The sequence below is a fragment of the Lepus europaeus genome, chromosome 6 (genome assembly GCF_033115175.1).
Source record: "Lepus europaeus isolate LE1 chromosome 6, mLepTim1.pri, whole genome shotgun sequence".
Classification (NCBI taxonomy): Eukaryota; Metazoa; Chordata; class Mammalia; order Lagomorpha; family Leporidae; genus Lepus; species Lepus europaeus.
Genome location: NC_084832.1, coordinates 74,512,947 through 74,535,368, shown reverse-complemented (window position 1 = coordinate 74,535,368; position 22,422 = coordinate 74,512,947). Strand labels below are relative to the sequence as shown.

The window sequence follows — 22,422 nt, the reverse complement described above, 5'->3', positions numbered from 1 at the left end:
GTGGCTGCTCTTTACGGTCTAGCAGTGCTGTAAGTCATTCCAGCAAGTCTCGATCGCTTATGCATGCAACAATAAAATCGCAGCAAAGAGTTCACTCAACATTGATAAAGACACCATGAATGTGTTTTTAAAACATCCAGACTCTGACTTGTAACAAACAAACAAACACAGTCCCTCCCCATCAGTGTAATGCCGGGGGCCCAGGTTAAGGCACCTGGACTCAGTGTTTGCTGATTACAACAGCTTTGTAGTGGGAGAAAGCACAACCATGAGCTGTCACAGACAGAAGTCCTCTTCCCGGAGCAGGCACTCCACTTATAGGATGAAGCATGAAAATCAACATGTGTTTTATAGAAAATAGGAAATATTTAATGTATATAAATTTATTTGCCTTGGCAATTATTTACAATTGATGATTGATACCAACAATCGAGGTAAAATATACATGAGGTATAAATATAATATTTAAATGCAATATCATATTTTATTTCCATTGGCAAGATAACCATGAATAAAATACTGTGGTATTTGACAAATAAGTATGATGCATCTTTGACCCCTCTCCCCCTTTTCCTTTTGTTAAAAGGATGCACTGAATTCATAAGCTGCAGGGATGTGATGAGCATGTGCACAACCAAAAACCAGCCAGGCGATTCCAAGGGAGGGGAGTCAGAAGTACAGTCGCGTTTGCTTTTATTCTAAGTGTCCTCTGGGTCCTTGCGTCTCAGAGTGCGGTCTCTGGACCAGCAGCAGAGGCATCCCCGAGGCCCATTAGCAATGCAGACTCTGGGGCCCACTCCAGACTGCTGCATGAGTCTGCATTTTAACAAGCTCTCAGGCGACATGTGTGTGTGCGTCACGTGCAGCGCGGACCTGCCTGGGGGTACAATACCCTTCATTCTGTGTGCCTATCTCATGTTTTCCAAACATGTAGGGTCCTGTCCCCAGGGCAGGGCCAGTGTCTAGCTAGATTAAACTTCATTATCCATCTTGTTGATGCATAAAAAGTAACCCAGCACAGAGAGTTACACATGACTTTGTTTTGTTCACAAAGCAATGTCCAAATGGTAAATTATGGGTTTGCTGTCACCTTATTAGGTAGACAGGTGGATAGAAAATCCCTAGTCATAATAGAAACAGTATGATTTGCCTCGCACCATACTCAACTCATATATAGCATATTTATTCCTTTCAATAAGATAATTGCACATTGCTGATAACAGAAAACATTACGTAAATGCCTATAATACAAAAAAACCCCTGAACCTCTCATTTCTTTTTTTCTTCTAACATTAGAGAGATCCATCTCTGTCACAGACAACCAGAGAAAATCTCTCTCCCTGAAACCAAACACAATAAGTTATCTTTCTTTTACAGTTGCTGAATTATAATAAAAACAAATTCATTAGCAATTGGTTTAGGAGAATCAACTTGTTCATCCTTTACAATAATAAATAAGATTGGGTCAAATGCATAGGTAGTTTGAGCCAGCTAACAAAGAAACATGAAATTAATAAACCTGTTTATATTTCCTAAAGCTAACTAAAGAACATAGTTTTGGTCTTATATTAATTAAAAACCCTGTCTTTCAGATTGCAGAACTTGAATGAGTTCTGTCTTAAGAGCATCATGCAGAACAAGAGGTGAGTTTCCTGGCGTGAACCACCATCATCTCTCTTTGTCTGGTGTCCAAGTTAAATTCAGTGCAATGCATTGGTAAGCAAACGCCAATGCCCGTGAAGGCCACTGGTCAAACAGAGTAACGTTTAACACCGTTATGAAAAATAGGAGGCTACTTCAAAAACTTGGGGAAACATGCATGATCTTTTAACTGTACTTTCCCATGAGCTTTTTGAAGTACCCTTGCTTCTGTGAAAACTCGAGCCCACACAGAGGCTGTCTTTGGCTGTGCAGATGTCAGGGCTCTTCAGCTCTACTGGGGCAGGGGGATCTGGGTTCTCAGTCACCGGCACGGACTGCCGGGCTCCATCAGCCTCACTGAAGTTGCATCCGGAAGGTCCAGGGGCAGCTGCTCATCTCTCTACACTTCAGTCTGGTAAAGACTTCTCACCCACTGCTTCGCATGAACGAAGTCAGTATTCTTTCCCTTGCTTCGTCCCAACACTCCACTCTCAGGATTTGGATACCAGGAGCGAATCGCCAAGGCATCGGAACCTTTTAATGGGGTTTCCCTTTGGTTAGCTGATCTTTGGTTAGTCATCAGGTAGACCGACGGACCACATGAGCTCGCACTTTGGTGTTAGCAGCAGGTCCTGCTCAGCTTATGGGACGGTGGGGAGCCAGGGCACAGGGTAACGACGTGAGGAAGGGACTCACCGGGTCAGACATTCCATTTCAAAACAATTATCTATAAAATTGATACTTTACAAATGTACAGTAAGGATAGAGATATACACACATATGTACAAATGTTATACATACATTTATTTACAATCCCGTATATGCTTCTTAGAAGCCTTTAAATAGCAAATTAGGCAATGCACAAGGAATAGTCCACGGAATTTTAAGTAACATAGATAAATGTTCTGATTTTTAAAAATATTCTTTTAGCACAGACGTAGCCATCTCCAGGAAGGCTCGGAAAGTTCTCAGAAATCCTTGCATCCTCATCCAGCCACCTGCTTCTCACTGCTTCCATTCCGAAGCGTTAACCACGTGGGTCACCCACATTCTCTCTCTCTCTGGTTTCCTCACGCGCACGCTCTCTGTCACAAGCATTTGCTTTCTCTTCCTCTTCCCTGAGTTTGGTGTCCCCTGGAAAAGCTCAGATTTTGGTCTCTGGGCCCTCAGCAATGAGGGGCTGGAAAGAGTTTCTAATCCTGGCGACCTCCGCTGCGCACAGATGTCCGAAGCCTTTGCTGTACCATTCTGGGGAGTGACCTCTGTGGGGAGAGAAGTCACAAAGGAAGTGAGAAGGTCTTTTTCCCAGCCAGCAATTGGTCACGACAGATGGAGCCGTCCCGGAGCCCTGGTCGCCAGTGCACCTGCCACAACTCGGGGCTGCCACCTGAGGCTCTGAGGACGTCTCTCTGCCTGGGCGGCCAGGCGTGCTCTCTGCCTTTTCACGATTCATCAGGTGCCTTAAAGTGACACCAGCTCTTCTGGGTAAAATGGAAACTTCACTGAGAAAACTCAACTTCTGCCTGCCTAAATCAAGAAGTTAGTCTAGCATCATGAATTACCCTGAAGGGGGGTGGATTTAAGTTGCTTTCTTCTCAAAGAAAGGCAACTGGAGGGGGAAGCCAAGGGGGCTAGAAACACAGGAGAATGGGAGTCAGATTTGTTGAGCATCTACTACGTGTGCCTGTGTGTGCTCCATGCGAGAAGCACAGGAATATAAGTGAGAACAAAATGGAAAGTAAAGAAGCTACTCTGAGATCCTATGGTTCCACTCCTTGGTGTACGTCTAAGAAAGTCAATGCCTGGGAAAGACATCTGCGCTCCCACGCTCACTGCCGCACTGTTCACAATAGCCAAGATACGGAAGAAACCTATGCCTGTCCATTAACAGATGAGTGGGTAGCGAAATGTGCTGCTGCTCCACAGTGGAATATTATTCTGACTTAAGAAGGAAGGAAATTCGGGGCTGGCGTTGTGGCTCACTTGGTTAATCCTCCACCTGCGGAGCCGGCGTCCCATATGGGCGCTGGGTTCTAGTCCCGGTTGCTCCTCTTCCAAGCCAGCTCTCTGCTGTGGCCCGGGAAGGCAGTGGAGGATGGCCCCAAGTGCTTGGGCTCTGCACCTGCATGGGAGACCAGGAGGAAGCACCTGGCTCCTGGCTTCAGATCGGTGCAGCGCGCCGACCGTAGTGGGCATTTGGGGGGTGAACCAACGGAAGGAAGACCTTTCTCTCTGTCTCTCTCTCTGTCTATAACTCTACCTGTCAAATAAAAAAAAAAAAAAGGAAGGAAATTCTCTCATTTATGACCACAGGAATGACCATGGAGGATATTATACTAAGTGAAGTAAGCCAGGTGCGGAAGGACAAATACCATTACGCCACACCTACAAGAAGAATCTACAAATGGGCAACTCATGGACATGAAGACTAGACTGGTGAATACCAGGGGCTGGGGGCAGGAATAGGGGTTGGGGAGATGTTGGCCAAGGGTCACACAGTTTCCGCTAGATGGGATGGGTCAGGAGTCCTATTGTATGCCATGGTGATTAGAGTTAATAAAAATGCATTGCATTGTTGAAAACTGTTAGGAGCGTAGATTTTAAATGGTCTCAATACCGAACATGTGGGGTAATGGATATGCTGATTTGCCCATTCTGCAATGCATGTGTATTTAAAACATCATGCTAACAGTACGGTCTATACGTAAACAAATTTCAGTTGTCAGTGCAAAATAAACTAGAAAAGTGTAAAGTACAGACAAGCACAGGGCTGCAGGAGAAAGGGCAGAATGTAAGAAAAGGAGGAGAGAGAGGGGATGCACACGTGATCATCTATGAAAGTGTGTTCATGGCAGTGAGGGAAAAATAGAGTGAACTAGGGAACTGGGCGACAAGCGGGGCCCTGCAGAGCCGGGGCTGAGGGCCAAGGCCCCCGAGACCCGGGCCGGCATCCTCGGGGGCTGACACTTACTTCAGGTCCACCCGGCAGATGTGGGTCAGTCTCGACTTGCCAGAGCCACAGGGTTCTATCAAGTACTGAGACTCCATCACCACCGCCCGCACGCCGCCCATGAGTTGCGCTTCTTCGTGCTCCACGGAGAGGGCCACCAGGGTACACATTCCTTTGGGCAAATCGGTCTTCCAGGTCCTGGAGCAAAACAACGCACACATCAGAGATATGGCTAAGGAAGAAAAAACCTAAGACCATAGCTAAGGTTTCCACTTAGATTTTCCTGCCCAAGCCTGGCCTGGAATGCTGACACTATTACTTGGATGAAGCTAAGGGTTTCCATAAGCTTGTGTAAAGTCTACACTGTGCAGCTCAGGGCCAGCATCACAGCTCTCGCCCTCAGGGCCCAGAAATGCTCTTGTAGCTTCCAGAGCTGTGCGTGTGGAACCCCAAACGGAGGCCCAGCTCTGCTTTTCTGTGGCTGTTCTGGCCTGTTATTGAAGAGGGGATTTTACAGTACAGGAAATAGGATTTGCACACCCAATTCATTCATTCATTCATCTGCTGAGCACATCGGTGTGGCAGGCCCTGGGAAGCCACCCAAGACACAGATACGCACAGCCCAGTGGGAGAAACTGACAACTCTAGGTAGAACTCAGAATCCCACAGTATGGGGTGATACAGCTACGCATGGAGGTCCCTGTGATCACAGGTAGGGACACAGCAGGAATGTGGGGTGGGGAGGCTTCCTAGAGGAGGGGATGCCCCGTTCAAGTCTTAATGGATAAATGAACTGCTGATGCCTAGCATAAGAAAAATGAACTAACTGTCTTCAGATACCTCAGTGGCTCTCAAGAGAGGGAAGAAATAAATATGGTCGATTTGACTCTGGAAGACAGAGGGAGGAAGGCAAGTTTCAGTTCAGGGGTGAGAAGAGCTGCCTGACAATGCATTCTATCCACAGGGACTGAGCTCCCTGACACTGGACCTATTCAAGCAGAGAAGGGCTACCAGTCGGAAGAAGGTTGTGGATGGAATTAGGAGTCACAAGAGCTTTGCGGAACCACCCCTAACTTCCCTTCCCAGCACAGGGATCTATCATAATCGATTGCATGGTTAGAACCTCCTGTATTCACTTCACATATCCTGTTTCCTGGTTTATCCACCTCAGCTACGACTTCACCTTGTCCCACCGTAGCAGGAAGAGAAACTGCTGAATATGCCCCATGCTATGGTTTGAGTGTGTTGAAAGGTGGGGGCTGCTGGAGGTGACTGAGTCACGGGGGTTCTGGCCTCATGAGCAGACTGATGCATTTCATGGATTCATGGGTTGACAGACGAATGGGTTATCCAGGGAGTGACTCTGTTGTGGTAGTGGGCTCTCTGTGACCTTTTCCTGTCCTGCTGGGTGATGTCCCCTGTGGCATCTTGACTCTGCCAGGAAGCCCTCACCAGAAGCTGAGCAGATGCTGGTGCCACTGCTCTTGGACTTCCCAGTCTCCAGATCCATGGGGTATATAAACCTCTATTCTTTAGAAGTCTCCTGGCCACGGGTGTTTCGTTATAGCAGAGAAAGGGGCTAAAACACGCACAAGAAGTTGACAGTAATGAAGCCTGACACAGATGCTCTGTGCGCAGCCCCACAGCCGGGGCCGCTCCTGTTCTGGATGATGACATGACCAAACCATGAAGACTGACAGTTGCAAAAATCGATAGGGACCGAAAAAAAAAAAAAAAAAAGGGAAGATCTTCAGTAGCTCTTCTTGGGAGCCATGAGGAGTTAGAGCTGGGTGCCAACTGAGAGGTGCACAGCTTGGTCCCCAGGGGATGAGCCTTGTCCGGGTGAGATCAGACGGACAGATGCTCTGTGGTCAGGACACATCTCCATGTTGTGGCTGTCTCACTGCACACTTTCCAAATTCTCATGTCACAGACATAAAGGATTCCTGCTGGCTAAAGCCACGTCTGGGGAGTGGTTCATTATCCTAAACGCTGGATTCAACCTCTGAGCCTCACTGCCCCTTCAAGTCTTAGTTGAAGTATTCAGTAAAGTGAGACTTTGCCCAGCCCTTTATATTTAAAATTCCACCCTTAATATCTCCTTCCTTATTTAGTCCCTCAAGGACAAGTAACCGCATCTTCCTTTCTTATTATGTGTTGACTCTCTCCCCAGGAAAACATCAAACGCCGAGAGAGCAGGATCTTGGTTTATCGTGTTGATGGGGAACCCCAGAGCCTGCAACGGAGCCTGGCCCAGGAATGATGGACCTTGAGGATGCAACCAAGTGTGCATTGACAATATTTGGGAAAAAAAGCTGCATCTGTATGACTATCTGTAGATTTTTTCATTATTCCCTGTACAATATAGCAGAACGATGGTTTACATAGCATTAGGTATTCTGTGTGATCTAGAGATGATTTAAAGTATACAGCAGCATGTGCCTAGGCTACGTGAATACTGCTCCATCTACAAGGTCCTTGAGCTTCAGAGAACTGGCATCGGTAGGGCATCTGGAAATCAGTCCCTGTGGATACTGAGAGGTGACTGTCATGAAGAGTACGCTGCTGGGTGCTATATGGATGCAAGGAGGGAGAGAACAGGCTCACGGCCTGGCTGCCATGGCTGGGGGGACAACTAGTCAGTTTTCTGCTTGGGAGAGTGAAGGTGTGAAGCTTAACCCAGCAAGATGACTAATGTCCCCGTAACTGTGGTAATGAGCCACTCACATAACCGCCTGCGTTCTCTCAAGGTTGCTGAGACAAACACATCTATTTTGGGAAAATGGACCCTTAAAAGGCAAGGTCCCAAGGACTAATATCAAAGGCATAAAAAGTCCATGTGAAAAGCAACCTTTAGTTTGCCATCAGAACTGGTTTCATAAAGACACTGCTCTAAAATAATGCACTTGGGAATTGAACTAGTGATTCCTTGTGCACAGCTGATCTGTGAGAAAGAGACAAGGTTTGCTGAGGTTTTCAATAAAAAAGGAAATACTGATCTAATTACATTTTCTAGTTTCTTTAATATCCTCAATCCTTGTTCTTTCTACCATAATACTGCATTTCTTCTGTGCCAAGTTCCTGTTGTTGGTTGGGTGTCCCATTCCAAACCCAGAGAGCCGAGATCTGGAACTCAACCCATACATCAACCAGAAGCAATATTTCAAAGCAGGCCCAGGTCTCAGCAAGCCCGGTCAGGTCCTGAAATCTGACTGCACAGCCAGCAGCTCGGCAGAGATGGGCCCTCGGGGCTCTGCCAAGGTTTCCTTGCATGGCATTTTACTCACGAACATTTGAAATGGTACAGCTGGGTTTGGAGGTTATGCCTGCTCCGGCCTTCGAGTTACACGAACTGCAGGTTTGCCTTCCAGGGGGAGGCAGGCAAAATCAGGAGACAAGCTGGTCAGATTCTATTTGCATAACCTGGCAGCAAGTGCAACGGGACAAACAGCAGCCAGTGTCAGGCCCGAAGGAAATGAGCGCTATTTACAGCCTAATAAACCGTGCGCTCCACAAGCAGAGGGGCCAGGCGGAGCTGTAAATTGGGTGAAAGAAGCAGGAAGCCGGGCATAAATATAGCAAAGTCAGGGTGCAGGGAGGGAAAGGAGAGCCGGCTTAGTGCTCCCCATGGAAGCTGGACCTAGGTGGTAGAGAGCTCCAGAAAACGCTTCAATCCGTCACACCCGGCGTGCCGTGGGGACAGAACATCGCAGACCCCGGAGTCAGCCTTACCTGAGAACCACGAAGTCTCTGGAGGGATGGGGGGCCATGCTGTTCACCACGTACTGGTAGATCTCTGTTTGCCTGTCCAGAGTTTCCACCACCTTCCACTGCACAAAGTCCTCGTCCCACAGGTGGCGCTCTCTCAGCACGCGGTGCAGCACCACCGACGGGGGCGCCTCCACCTCCACAGAGGCCTTCCACAGCCTCAGCGGGTTCCCGTCCCCCACCTGGGGAAAGACAGCACCAGATGCTCATCACGGGGTCACCGGGGCCCGGCCTACTTCCTGGGGGTGGGGGGGAGGTCAGAACGCAGCGCTGATTATGTGAACTGGAGGCCTCAGCTTTCACGTTGGAGCATTTTAATCCTTAAGCTTAATGACAATAAAAATCAGAAGGAGCACCACGCACGGTGAGGACTGGATGCCAGGGACTGCCTAACCCTTTTGATTTTTAAGTAGCCCTCCTCCGATGGGGTACTCTGATAAGTAAATGACAAAACTGCACAGAGAGGTGTGAGGCTGGTGGGCCACCTCCCAGTGAAAGGGAAGAAACAGGATGAGGATCCAGAAGTTGGGCTCCATGATCTACATTCTGATTTCATACAACAGGGCTGCAGGCGGGTTTTGGGACTGGGCCTTTGAGTGGGACGTGTGGATGGAGCAGCTATTTTTTGAAGCAAAACCAAATCTCTGGTTGTTACACATGGCTTTAGGGGGATTACCTTTTTTTTTAATGCTTATTTATTTTTATTTATTTGACAGGTAGAGAGAGAGAGACAGACAGACAGAGAGAGCTCCTGTTTGCTGGTTCATTCCTCAAATGCCCTCACAGCTGGGCCTGAGCTTGGGGCCACAGCCAGGAGCTGAGATTCCAATCTGGGTCTCCCATGTGCGAGGCAGGGACCTAATGACTTGAGCCATCATCCGCTGCATCCCAGGATTTGCTAGCAGGAAGCTGGCATCTGTAGCTAGAGCCAGGAATTGAACCCAAGTAACTCCAACATGGGATGTGGGCATCCTAACTGCTAGGTCAAATGCTCAACTCCCTTTTACAAAAAATATTTCGTCGACTGATTGAGTCAGTTACTTGAGAAGCAGACAGAGAGGGGTTGGGGTTACCTTTTTGAAGGCAAGGTCTGTGTTGTCGGCGCTGGAGCACGTGACCCATCCTTTGAACTTCTCCTTGGCTTCTTTCTGCAGGCCATGGACAAGATTCTCCAAGTAGGTGTGGAAAGTCGCCCCGCTCTCCTCCAGCTGGGCCCCCAGGTCTTCCAGGGTTGGTGCATGGATCTCAGCTTCCATATAGGAATTACGAGACTGGGCTATCATCTCATGTGGGACCTGAACCAACAGACGCAGGAAAGAGCACACAGAACTAAAGAAAGGCTGAGACCAACAGTTAGAGAAAGCCACGTCACTTCAACAACCAAAGACTGAGCAGTGGGCCGAGGGCCACGCGGGGCTGGAGCTGTTTTTCTAAGATCAGTGCCAAAGCCAAGAGGGGCCTTCCTAATGTCAGGAAATACAAATACGTTTCTGAAGCTATATTTACTACTGAAAACACTGCAATGACTTCCCATTCATTCTTTCCATTTCCATTTCCCCCTTATTTTCCTTTCAATGTATTTTTATTCAGTTTGGCAAATTGTGGGCTCCGGCAACTTTACCCAACACGAATAGACTTGTAGCACACAGACTTGTTCGGGGAAGCATCAAATATGACTTTAAAAAACAGCCTTTTAGCACACTTTTCCAATTGACAGATGTCAATTTTACTGCAAAAAGTATGCCAAAGACACATCCACTTACTCTTTATCATATCTGTGTCGGTATTCACAAGCTGTCATTGATTCTTAGTAAGAAAGACTGCTTAATCTCTCTCTCTCTCTCTCTCTCTCTCTCTCATGCACACACACACACACACACGTTGAGCCCAATTAACTCCGAAGTAAAAATCAAACCTAACATAACTGGCTGACTGGCCTTGAATCTGAAGCAACTGTTTGCATGAAGACCAACATCATGGTAACCCCAAGTTATTAAAGTTTTGATTGTACACTGCTAGCTTCTCATATTTCCCGGAGGCAAAGACCACAGCTATAGAGCATACTATTGTCATTATAAAGTCTGGGACAAACAGATATAGCCATAAATGGAGCCGCCATTCTACGCGTCTTATCTAGTTCCAAGAGCTATAAGGAAGGCGGTTAGAGCCTTTTGCTCACCTCAAAAAGTCTGTCACATTCCATGATCATGTGGGCGAGACCCTGCGCAGCAGCCAGATTCTCATTGAGGTCCTTTTGATCTGGCTTCCCAGTGGCGTATTTCTTCTGTATGACTCTGTAATTGAACATGAGCGTGCTGAGCAGACCCCACTCCAGAGAGCTCTGCACAACTCCAAGCTCATTCCTTTTGTTTTCTGTTCAGACCAGATGCTACCCAGATCCCATTTCCAAACCAAAACAGTGACCACACATCTCAGAGAGGCCGAGACCAGCTCACAGCCTGACAGTTCGCAGTGGAAAAGGCTTAGAAAAAAATACAAGAGCAGGAAGAACTGTGGGAGGACAAATGCATCTACTTTTTCCGAAGTTTGAAACCGCTAGACTGAAAGCTGCTGTGCTTTGGTCTTAAATATAGCCTTCTTTCAAAGACTGTGAAATACTACTCTGTGTGCTTTCCTCGTCCCACTCGTACAAACCAAACCAAACCAAACAAAGCAGAATTTCCCAGGCTTTCTGGATCGCCACCAACCTCCTCCAACACCGCTTCCATCATTCTACGGACCTGAGCCCCAGGAATGAAGTTACCTTGGAATAGGTGCCAATTATACAATAAGTGATGACGAATCCTCACGTTAAAGTCCAGCACAAGAGACGTTCGTAATTTTTTTTTTTTTTTTTTTTTTAACATATGCTGGGGAGTAGCTGGATTGGGATTATTGCTGTTGCAATAATTATTGCTGAGGAACCCACCTGGGAGAGCTTTCCTTCTTCAACAGATTGAGATGAAACAGGGAAGGGGCCAGACACACAGCCAGATTCATGGGTGTCATCTGATTCTCTTCCACCAGGTTGACCACGTCATTCAGGAAGCACAGGAGCGTCTGCAGGACCTCCCTGTTTTCATCGGCCAGGAGCAGAATGGCAGCCTGCACTGCCTGCAGCCGCTGCTCTTTGGGGACATCTGAGGAAAAGCGGGTGGCAGGTCATGAGAGGAACATCTGCAGAAAGCCTGCAGGACAGCTGGGAGAGAGAGCGTGAGCTCCCTTTCCTGGTGTGCAGACACACTCAGAGACACGGACATCATCATCATCGTTATCGAGGTAACAGAAGCTAAGAGCACACGGAAGTCACTACCTCTGGAACCAATCAAAACCCGCGGTGCACAGTTCCTGTATATAAAATGGTGCTATCTTTGGATATATATCTTTGCATATATCCTCCTATATACTTGAAGTCTTCTCTGGATGACTGATCATACCTAATACGAAGTAAACACTATGCAAATGGTCATTATACAGAATTGTGTAGGGAACAATGATAGTTTATACCTCTTCACATGTACAATTTTTAAAACATTTTGATCTGCGGTTGGTTGAATATGCAGCTGTGGAATCCACCAACGTAGAACTCAGGAATACAGAAAAACACCTCTGATTGCTTAGGCCTCACAGCTGGCAAGAGGCAGAGTCCAACTCAAACCCTAGCAACTTAACGTCAGAGCCCACAGTGTTCATGCCCCAGTGATACTTGAGAAAGCAATGTCATCATCTTGTTTGTTTCTTCTTCTTCTTCTTTTTTTTTTTTTTTGACAGGCAGAGTAGACAGTGAGAGAGAGAGAGAGAGACAGAAAGGTCTTCCTTCCATTGGTTCACCCCCGATTGGCTACTGCGGCCGGCGCGCTGCGGCCGGCACACTGTGCTGATCCGAAGCCAGGAGCCAGGTGCTTCTCCTGGTCTCCCATGTGGGTGCAGGTCCCAAGGACTTGGGCCATCCTCCACTGCACTCCCTGGCCACAGCAGAGAGCTGGTCTGGAAGAGGAGCAACCAGGACAGAATCCAGTGCCCCAACCGGAACTAGAACCCCATGTGCCGGTGCCGAAGGTGGAGGATTAGCCTAGTGAGCCACGGAGCCGGCCTTGTTTTTTTCATACTGTGAGCCATCAACCTGTGCCTCTGTTTTCAGAGTTTTTTTTCTGTCCTATTGAAATTGGTGATTGATTGAGGCTCCACCAACCTGGTTTCCCTCTTGCCCACCCTCCCCACTAGACAGCTTGGTTGGGAAACACCTCTCAGGATACTTGGAGCTTTGTGGGACATGATTTGAAAATCCCTGGGGAGCAGGGCAGCAGCATGGCCTTTGCCCAGTCCCCCTGGAGCAGGTAGGCCAGCCTGGCACAATTAACTGTGACTGCTGTGATGCTCGCTTGGCACACTCAGTGATGACCGACGGGGTCAAGCTGGCTGCCATCTGGACGCCCTTCTAGAGAGTGAGCCTGGTACATCTTCCCCTTTCCTACAAGGCCCCTGGGGCTTGGATAAGATGATGCACCCAATGGCTTGTCACTCATTCCATCATCTTGGGGGCTACGGAAACTGAGGTTACACTTGGGGAAGAGGAACCATGCTCCCTATGCCCTCTGATGGCGGTCCTTGCCGTGCTGGTGAGGGAACTGGTAATGCTGGCTTAAAAGGGAACTGGCCCTAACAATATGAAGTGAACTAAATGGAAAAATCACAGCAAATGGGTGTTAGGTGCTGCATTTTGCTGCCCCCTGGCTGTGTTTCTTTACTGATCGCTTAGATTTGATTCACTGCCCTTGGTCTTTGAAAGTCACAGTCAAGGGCTCTCTTCAGTTAACACACGTAGATCAGAGGTCTCTGCAATAGGGTATCTCTACTGCCAAGGCATGGGGGAGGGGGAATGTGCTCATGACAGTCCCTTAAGGTGAGGGAAGAAAACAACTTCCGACTGTGTTTATGTTTGGTCTCATCCATTGAAAATACTGCTTGGTGTGCTTTTTATACTACTCATGGGATATCATAACATATCACAGTATATTTACCTTATTAACAAAGAAATGTATACATCCAAATATTTACTACTGATAAATGTACATACCCAAATATTTACATCTGATATTTACCACGCCAAATATTTACTACTGATTGCAAAAGATGTGGAGCATGGGGCCATTGTTGTGGCACAGTAGGTTAAACTGCTGCTTGAGACACTGGCATCCTGTATGCTCCACTTCTGATTCAGCTTCCTACTAATACACCTCAGAAGGCAGTGGAAAATGACAAAGTAATTGGGCCCCTGCCACCCATGTGGGAGAATTGGATGGAGTTCTGGGCTCCTAACTTTGGCCTGACCCTGCCCTGACAGTTGTGGTTATTTGGGAGTGAACCAGCAGATGAAAGATCGCGCTACCTCCATCTACCGACACTCTGTCTTTCAAATAAATGCATCTTTAAAAAAAATGTGGAGGGCTTGGCACTGTGGCAGAGGGGGTTAAGCCATTGCCTGTGACACTGGCTTCCCATATGGGCACCAGTTTAAGTCCTGGCTGCTCTACTTCTGATCCAGCTTCCTGCTAATGTGCCTGAGAAAACAGCGGAAGATGACCCTGGATGCTTGGGTCCCTGCTATTCATACAGGAGACTTGGCTGGAGCTCCAGACTTCTGGCTTTGGCCTGGTCTAGCCCTAGCCTTTGTGGTAATCTGGGGAGTGAACAAGCAGGGAGAACATTTCTCTCTGTCTGTGTCCCATTCTCTCTGTAACTCTGTATTTCCAATAAAAAAAATCAAATATATTTACAAATGTGGAGCTTGCTGCTCTAGAAGGTCTTTAGTGTGACCTCTTGCCCAGGTACTGAATAGCCAAAGGTTTTGGGGTCCAGTGCTGGGTTCTTCTGCCCCTTTCCAGCATCATATAGAAGGATCTTTCTTTCTTTTTTTTTTTTTAAGATTTTATTTATTTGAGAGGTGGGGTTATAGTAGACAGAGAGAGGACAAACAGAGTCTTTTATGCACTGGTTTACTCCCTAAGTGGCTGCAATGGCCGGAGCTGGGCCTATCCAAAGCTAGGATCCAGAAGCTTCTTTGGGGTCTCCCATGCAGGTGCAGGGGCCCAAGCACTTAGACCATCCTCTATTGCTTTCCCAGGCCATAGCAGGGAGCTGTATTGGAAGAGGAGCTGCTCGGACATAGACTGGCACCCAGTGCAGCAGGCAGAGGGTTAGCCCACTACGCCACAGTGCTGGTCCCCCTTCTAGGAGGATCTTACCTCCTAGGACTGGCCATACTCCTGGCCAGTCAGAAAATCTGTACCCTGTAAACCCATTTCATCTCTATCATGTCAGTTGTTTATTGGCACAAGATATACCTGGGGGGCCAGCACTGTGGTGTAGTGGGTAAGGCTGCTACCTGCAGTGCCAGCATCCCATATGGGCACTGGTTCAAGTCCTGGCTGCTCCACTTCTGATCCAGCTCTCTGCTATGGCCTGGGAAAGCAGTAGAGGGTGGTCCAAGTCCTTGGGACCCTGCACCTGCATGGGAGACTTAGAGGAAGCTCCTGGCTCCTGGCTGTGGATAGGTGCAGCTCCGGCCGTTGTGGCTATCTGGGGAGGGAACCAATGGATGGAAGACCTCTCTCTCTCTCTGCCTCTCCTTCTCTCTCTGCGTAACTGACTTTCACATAAATAAATAAATCTTTAAAAAAAAAGATATACCTGGGGTTAACAGTGAATATAGTGAATAGCCAGTTTTGTTTTTTTTTTTTTTTGCTCAGATTACAGAAAACCATTCCTTTTTCTAGCTTATGCTGAATTAGAAACAAATACTATTAATGATTTCAAGTTTGTGAGCAGTATTATAATTTCAGCTTGCGGCACTGAACTGCTTCTAAATATTCTACTACAGGTAAGATGTCTAGTGTGAATACAATGGTACATCGAAAAGTTCATGGGAAATGTGTATTATGAAATAACTAAGTCTGGATTTCCACAATTTTTACACCAAAATAAGCTTATCTTTTAATTCAATTTCCAAGCATTTTTTGAAGTACCCTCATGCACTGTTCAATTTTAGATTGCTAAGCTGCTCTTCCATGCCAATATTTTTTCCCCATACTATCATTTTGGAAACATCAGCTGCCATCTTCTCTTCTACTCTTCTGTTCCTTTATCCCTCAGAAAACATCTTCTGCCTCGTATTTTCCTCTAAAACGCTTGAGAATGTCAACCATTCACCCCCACCTTCAGCACGCAGCTCTGAGCCTCTCCTCTTACTTTAAACAAGACACTCCTGAGGTTCCTGCTCTTTCTGTGGCTCTCAGGAGACTATTCTAGATCTACATGCCCAAGTGATGATAATTAGGACCCTGCGGACAGCTACTGGCTCCTCAAACTCAACATCCTGTCAATTCTGAATCCTTCTTCCCTCCCTGCCCTCAGAGCAGCGCCCCTCTCCCCTCTCCATTTCTATATTCTGTCAATATTCAAGCCTTAAAAGCTTAGGCTTGTCTTTGACCCCTCCACCTTCTCCTTCCTGTAGATCAGTAGGACTCTCACATAATTTTCCTACCCAACCAACATTCCACCCTAATCAGTCAGCTGATGGAAGCCCAAGACGCAGCAGCTGAAGTCAGAGCTGCTTCGGAGCCCTGGAGGAGGAAATGTTCCCCTTCCCCAGCAGTGGTTTGGAAACTTTGACTCTGGACTTCATCCCTGGCATGTCTTATTCCTACTCTGACTGCTGGGAGTCACTGCAGGTAAACGCCAGACCTTCATTATTTGCAAGCTCCTTACTCTTGTATACTATTTCCAGATTCACGGGTCAAACAACAGGTCTGATGGACTGCCACCATTGTGGCAGGCACGGGTTTGTTTACCTTCTAGTTCCCATGCTCCCCTCCTTCCACACTAAGAAAATATAGCATCTGTTTAGGTGTGCACTGCAAAGTACTCAGGGAATGGGATCCCCCCTCAGACCCAACGATGAATCACGTTGGTCTAAACCAAAAATAGTAATGCCATTCTTGTTTGCAGTGTCTCTTTCGGGGAAAAGATATAAACCATTTTTGGCAGATGAGACCAAGATAATTGTGAGGGAAAGCTTCTGCGAGACGTATCTTGCTGATAAAAAGAGACATATGCCCAAGGAGAAGCCCTTTCTCCCTCTTCCTGTCTTTCAAGGTGATTTTGTGGGGATGCGATAATTATAAGTGGTGGCAATCATACTGTGGCCTCAAGCAGCAATCCAAGGGAGAAAGTTGACTTTAGCTCTGGCTTCACTGAACGGGAGAATTACTCAGCTCTGCAATTATTTAACTCCAGATTTTTTGCCCCTTGAGATAATAAGATGTCTTTACTGTTTGAACAATTCATTGATGGACTTTTGGTTCTGTCCTTACATCTGAGAGCAGCATGACTGGCAAGGTCCTCAAACACACCCGAAGAGCCTCCAGCTCCTTAATGAATCAGGGATGGATCCCCTTGCATACAATTCAATGCCCTTCTTTGAATGGCCTCAGACTCATTTTTCCAAGTCATTTGGTGTCACACTGTACATTTACCACACGTGGAATCCAGAAAAACACCCTGTGCTCTCCTGCCACAGGCTCGGGCCACTTGTTTCACCCAGAATCTGCTCCTCACATGTCAGCCTCCAGCTGGCACTTTGTCTACCACGTTCTCTCTCCTCATCCTAAACTCCTTGAACTTTTCTTTGTAATCTTGTAGTGGAACTCTTCCAACTTGTGGTGTGCTTACAGTCCTGCACTGCATAATGAGGTTTCAGTCAGTGTGGATCACAGATACAATGGTGATCCTGTAATATTACAATGGAGATAAAAAATGCCTATTGCCTAGTGAAGCTGTAGCCATGATGACATCATCGTGTGACACATGACTCCCATGTTTGTAGTGATGCTGGTGTCAACACATCGACTGTGCTGCCAGCGAATGAACAAAGGCTGGCATCGTGGCACAGTGGATTAAGCAGCCACCTGAGACACCAGATCCCATATCAGAGTGAGGGTTCAAGTCCTGGTTGTTTCACTTCTGATCCAGCTCTTTGTTAATATGCCTTGGAAGGCAACAGAAGATAGCCCAAGTACTTGGATCCATGTCACCCACATGGGAGATCTGAGTGGAGTTCCTGGCTCCTGGCTCCTGACCTGCACAAGCCCTGTGGCTATTTGGGGAGTAAATCAGTGGGTAGAAGATATCTCTCTGTGTCTCTCCCTCTGTCTTTGTGTCACTCTGCCTTTCAAATAGATAAAACAAAATCTTGAAAAAAATCTATAAAAATAAAAATATAACAAGACAACGTGTACAATACATAATATGGAATCACAATAATAAATGGCTATGTTACCTGGTTAGATATTTATGTGCTTATTATGTGTTTTTACCATTAGGGTGTGTCCCTACTCATTAAAAAACCCTTGACTGTAAAACAGAGTGCCCTGTTACACCAGTAGCGGCTTTACACATGTTATGTTTATTGCAGCTCTTGACTGCATCCAGAGGCCATGTTGAGTGACTGACCTACACCATGTAGGTTTGTGTTAAGTCCACTCACTTAGTGCTAAAACCACCTAACAATGTATTTCTCAAGATGTACCCCTGCATGACTCTCTATGTTCATGTCCCGTCTCCTTCCACTGTAAGAGCCTTAACAGCAGTGAGTCTCACCCATCCATGCTCCGCAGCTCAGCACGGTGCCCTGTACATAAGCCACACTCAGCAAATGTTTATTCAGCTAAAATAAAGTCAAGCTTTGATCTGGCTTCCTGCTTGTGAGTCTCAGAAAGAGCAAAGGCATTTATCTGTTGGGAGTAATCTGGCTTTAGCCTTAGACCAGTGTCAACCTTAATTCAAGAACCGATTAAATGTAAAAGACTCGAATATGGTAATTCCAAACCATAAGAGAGGCATAACTGAAAAATGCAATCCCCTCTCTCACACCAACAACATCACAAACTCCCTGTATTTGGGCTCTGGCAATGTGTATCATTATTTCAACTTAACCTGATTACTTTGACAAAATAATATTTATTTAATGGGCCACCACTTTATTGTGTTTTTACAAGTGGTACTGATTATAATCCTTTCGGAATTTGCAACATTCTGTAATCCTTAAACACATTTAGTACAGAACGCTGCATAGCAGGGATCTTCAGATTGGATTGATTTCATGTCAAGGCCCATTTGCTTTGCTGTAATTTAAAGTCCATGGGCTAACTGCCTTTTTCTGAAGAATTGAGGTTGGGTCATCAAAAATAATTATTAATCTTTATCACATCTAAAAAAGAGTCACATGCTCACTTCTAATATTCCCAATTGCCACTACCTTTAAGATTGGACTTTTAAACAAAAATTGTAATTTCAGTGACTATTTTAATTGTAGCTTTCTGGAGAAATATTGATGTAACACCACTTAAAAATTCTAAGTGAAAATATAAATTAGCTGAGTTAGCCTTAATTCTCAATTTGATTTGCTTATTTTTCACCAATTAAAACAGCAGGGATCAAACGGGCATTTGACATAGTAGTTATGTACCTGCTTGGGATACCAACATCCCACATCAGAGTCCCTGGGTTTGAGTCCTGGCTCCACTTCCACCCAGCTCCCTGCTAATGCAACAGTCAGGGCTATGCCAGGCCAAAGCCAGGAGCTAGGAGCCAGGAGCTTCTTCTGGGTCTCCCACATGGGTGCAGGGCCCAAGCACTTGGGCCATCTTCTGCTGCTTTCCCAGGCACATTAGCAGGGAGCTGGATTGGAAGTAAAGCAGCTGGGACTTGAACCAATGCCCATATGGGATGCCGGCACTGCAAGTGGAGGCTTAACCGTCTACACCACAGCGCTGGCCCCTCTCTCCTGTCTTTATAATATTTGGCTTCGATTTTTCTGCATCCTAAATAAATGCATACTTTTAATCCAAGAGTTTTTAACAAATATCTGCATACAAAATAAATTATATTATATGCCCTTTATATTTAAAATTTATTGAAAGCATGTTGAGTTATTTTTAGATCTCACACAAATGCTACTGAAATATTTTGATATCAAAAGGGTATTTTCAGTGGCAAACATATTGACCAGAGGATTCTCATATCAAACTGTGACTAGAGGTTATATTTGGAGAGTAGGATTATAACTTTCATAGACTTCTTTATGAATTCAGGCATTACTTGGTGAGGGGCCTTTTTTTTTTTTTTTTTTTTTTAGGTTTTATCTATTAATTTGAGAGCGAGAGTTGCAGACACAGGAAGAGACAGATAGAAAAGTCTTCCATCTGCTGACCACAGCAGCCAGAGCTAGGCTGACCTGAAGCCAGGAGCCAGGAGCTTCTTCCGGGCCTCTCACACAGGTGCAGGGGCCCAAGCACTTGGGTCATCTTCTACTGCTTTCCCAGGCCATAAACAAGAGCTGGAGCAGAAGAGGCACAGCGGGGACTCAAATGGGCACCCACATGGGATGCTGTTGCTGCAGGCAGAGGCTTAGCCTACTATACCACATCACCGGCCAGGGGGACTTTTGTTGTTAACAAGTGAATTCACAGGAGAACACCGATGTGCATTATTTCCACTTACACTGGTAGATGTGGAGGAAGGTCTCGCTGAGCTTGTTGGTGAAAAGTGGCTCTGGGAGGTCCCGGAAGAACTGCTTCACCATATCTGCCACGTCATAGGCGGACTGGTCTTCGTAGCTGACGTTCTCAGGGAAGTGCTCGTTCATTTGACGTAGGGCGTGGATTCGAGACTTCACTCCTGACTTGCGAAAAAGACCCACCTGAAAAAGCCACAGGGCATGTTAGCCAGATGGCCTCTCCCCAGTACCCTGGGTGTGACGGGAAGGCCTGGGGCCAGGGCTACCTGGACTGGAATTGCCTTCCAACGAGTACATTCTGGATTACTAGTGTAGTTACTATAGGTCATAACTGAACACCAACTTCAAGTCTCCTAGAAAGTGAAGACAGGAGAATGCTCCAGTTCACAGGGCTGCTGTGGGGACTAAATGAAGAGACACGTGTGGATGAGCTTTGTGGCCTGTAGTCTTACCACACTGTGGATGTCATCATGTTATGCCTATAAGAAATAGGAACTAAGTACCCACTACACTATATATCAGGAATATTCAAGAGCTCCTAGTAGTAGTTAGTGAGCAGAGCAGACAAAACTCCCTGCCCTGTGGTGCTCACTCTTCCATGGGGTCGATGGAAGGTTCCATGGAAATAATGTGGATGGTGGATGGGAGGATCCTAGAAAGGCAACAGTTGCCAGTGTCCCTCTGAGGAAGAGTTCTGTGGAGAACATGTTCAGGAAATAAAATAATATCACAGGCATGCATTTTGATTTTAAGGGTCTTATTTGCTTCCCCTTATTTGGCTTCCTTGGCACCTCCAATGGATGCTCTTCATATTATGCCTGGCGCTTCCACTCTACTTGCCTACTTTATCCTGTGTCTAAGCTTTGGCTGTTGTGAAAATGACTCTTGGGTAAATTTTTTTTCAGACTTGAAGATATTGTCACAGAATGACCCTTTTTTTTTATCCAAGGGGCTTAGAGACCTCCCCCGTGTGACATGGAGCAATTAGATGTCAAGGAGATAACAGCTCGACAAGGAATGAATGAGGTAAGCAGAGTATTCATGGCAAGAATGAAGCTGCTGGGATGGTGGGAGCAGGCTAAGCTGTAGGCCCTGCCTCTGTCCAAAAAACCGAGCATTCCTGGGAGCCCTGGCTTAGAATGAAATACAGTGTCTGCTCTTTTGAAATGCCTGTAGGGTGTTGAGTTGCTCATCGCTGGATCTATCACCCTCCATCTCCCTATGTCTCATTCCACAGTGGCTCACGAGTTAGGCCACTTCTGCAGAGCAGAGCAAGGTGAGAACATTAAGTGAGCGGCTGGACAGGCAAGCAGTGGCACTCGATGCCTGAAGGGAGGCATGGATGGAGGCCACCTCACCAACTGCTCTGTGTGCCAGGAAGGCCTTGACCCAAGGCCAGTGTCTGACACAAGCTCTCTTGATTGCTGCTACTTTAAAATTGAAAGCAGCTCTAATTCTTTTAAACTGCAAGAATGGCAAGGGAAGAATTCCAAGCCATTAGAGAAGACTAGGGTTTTTGTCTACATCAGCCAAATGGCTCACAGGAGAAGTTCCCTGCTGCTACTTGTTGTGGCCGAAAGAGAAATCTTAGTAAAACGTCTGCATTCCGTGGCTTATCACCCTAACCCAGCAGATGAGGATATGCAGGCATATTGCCTCTTCAAACATTAATTACTGTCTTTGGCATTCTTCAACTCTGGAATGTCTAGAAACGACAAGACTTTCTTAGCCGACTCTTCGTGAAGATTCTAACATTTATCTCCCTTCATCTTGCAGCGCCTCCGAATTTCTTCAAAGTGCATGAGAAGAACACAAGCACTGTGAGAGAAACATGCAAGCTGTCAGATGGCTGATTACTGCGGAAAGATGCATGCATCTCCAGTTGATTTCTATGCCTGACTTTTTCAATTCTGGAAGGAGGCCCAGGTTTGTGTACACCATAGGCCTGCACGGGGAGTTCTCACCAGCTAAATGCCCCGCAGGTGAATTCTTAAGTATGACTCACAAACATTTATCCTCATGTGAGTCAGTATTATTCCACTTGAGAAGAATTCCTTTTTTTTTTTTTTAAGCCAGCAGAGAAATATTGATCAGAATCCATAAAAAGAAGAAAGCAGACGAGTGCTTGTGTTTAAATTGTCGAGCACATCCCTCTTCTGTCTGCTGTGTCCCCAGGCTCTGTCTCCGTGTCACATACATCCAGCCATGTTTTCTTGGTATTATTCAGTTTCCAAGTTTCTGCCTCCTTTTGGCAAATATTGTGATTTTAATGATTTTAGACATGTCTGGAGTTCTCCGAGCTTTTTTTTCTACCTTGGAGCTTACAGGATGTCCACAGGGTTGTCGGGGTTCCGCCTCAACCTCTGACAATAACCTTCCCGCCCCACCCTTGACTTCCAGAAGACCTGGGAAATTTTGCTGGGTTCTGGGGATTTTTGTTGGAAGCCCTGAAGGAAATTTCTTTCCCAAAACCAAATAAAGGGAAGGT

General features: G+C 46.4%; 1 protein-coding gene across 4 annotated transcripts in view; it reads right to left on the bottom strand.

Annotated features, from left to right (window-relative positions):
* Positions 1 to 397: 397 nt before the first annotated feature.
* The window catches only part of STARD13 (StAR related lipid transfer domain containing 13), a 250,958-nt gene continuing 228,933 nt past the window's right edge, over positions 398 to 22,422 (bottom strand). For all 4 annotated transcript variants that reach the window (XM_062194382.1, XM_062194383.1, XM_062194380.1 and 1 more), the window contains exons 8-14: positions 19,919 to 20,117; positions 11,289 to 11,499; positions 10,539 to 10,653; positions 9,433 to 9,654; positions 8,324 to 8,541; positions 4,613 to 4,789; positions 398 to 2,903 (exon numbers count right to left, since the gene is read on the bottom strand). In XM_062194382.1, coding sequence (XP_062050366.1) covers positions 2,786 to 2,903; positions 4,613 to 4,789; positions 8,324 to 8,541; positions 9,433 to 9,654; positions 10,539 to 10,653; positions 11,289 to 11,499; positions 19,919 to 20,117 — 1,260 coding nt within the window. In that variant the 3' untranslated portion in view covers positions 398 to 2,785. The remainder of the gene's footprint in view (positions 2,904 to 4,612; positions 4,790 to 8,323; positions 8,542 to 9,432; positions 9,655 to 10,538; positions 10,654 to 11,288; positions 11,500 to 19,918; positions 20,118 to 22,422) is intronic.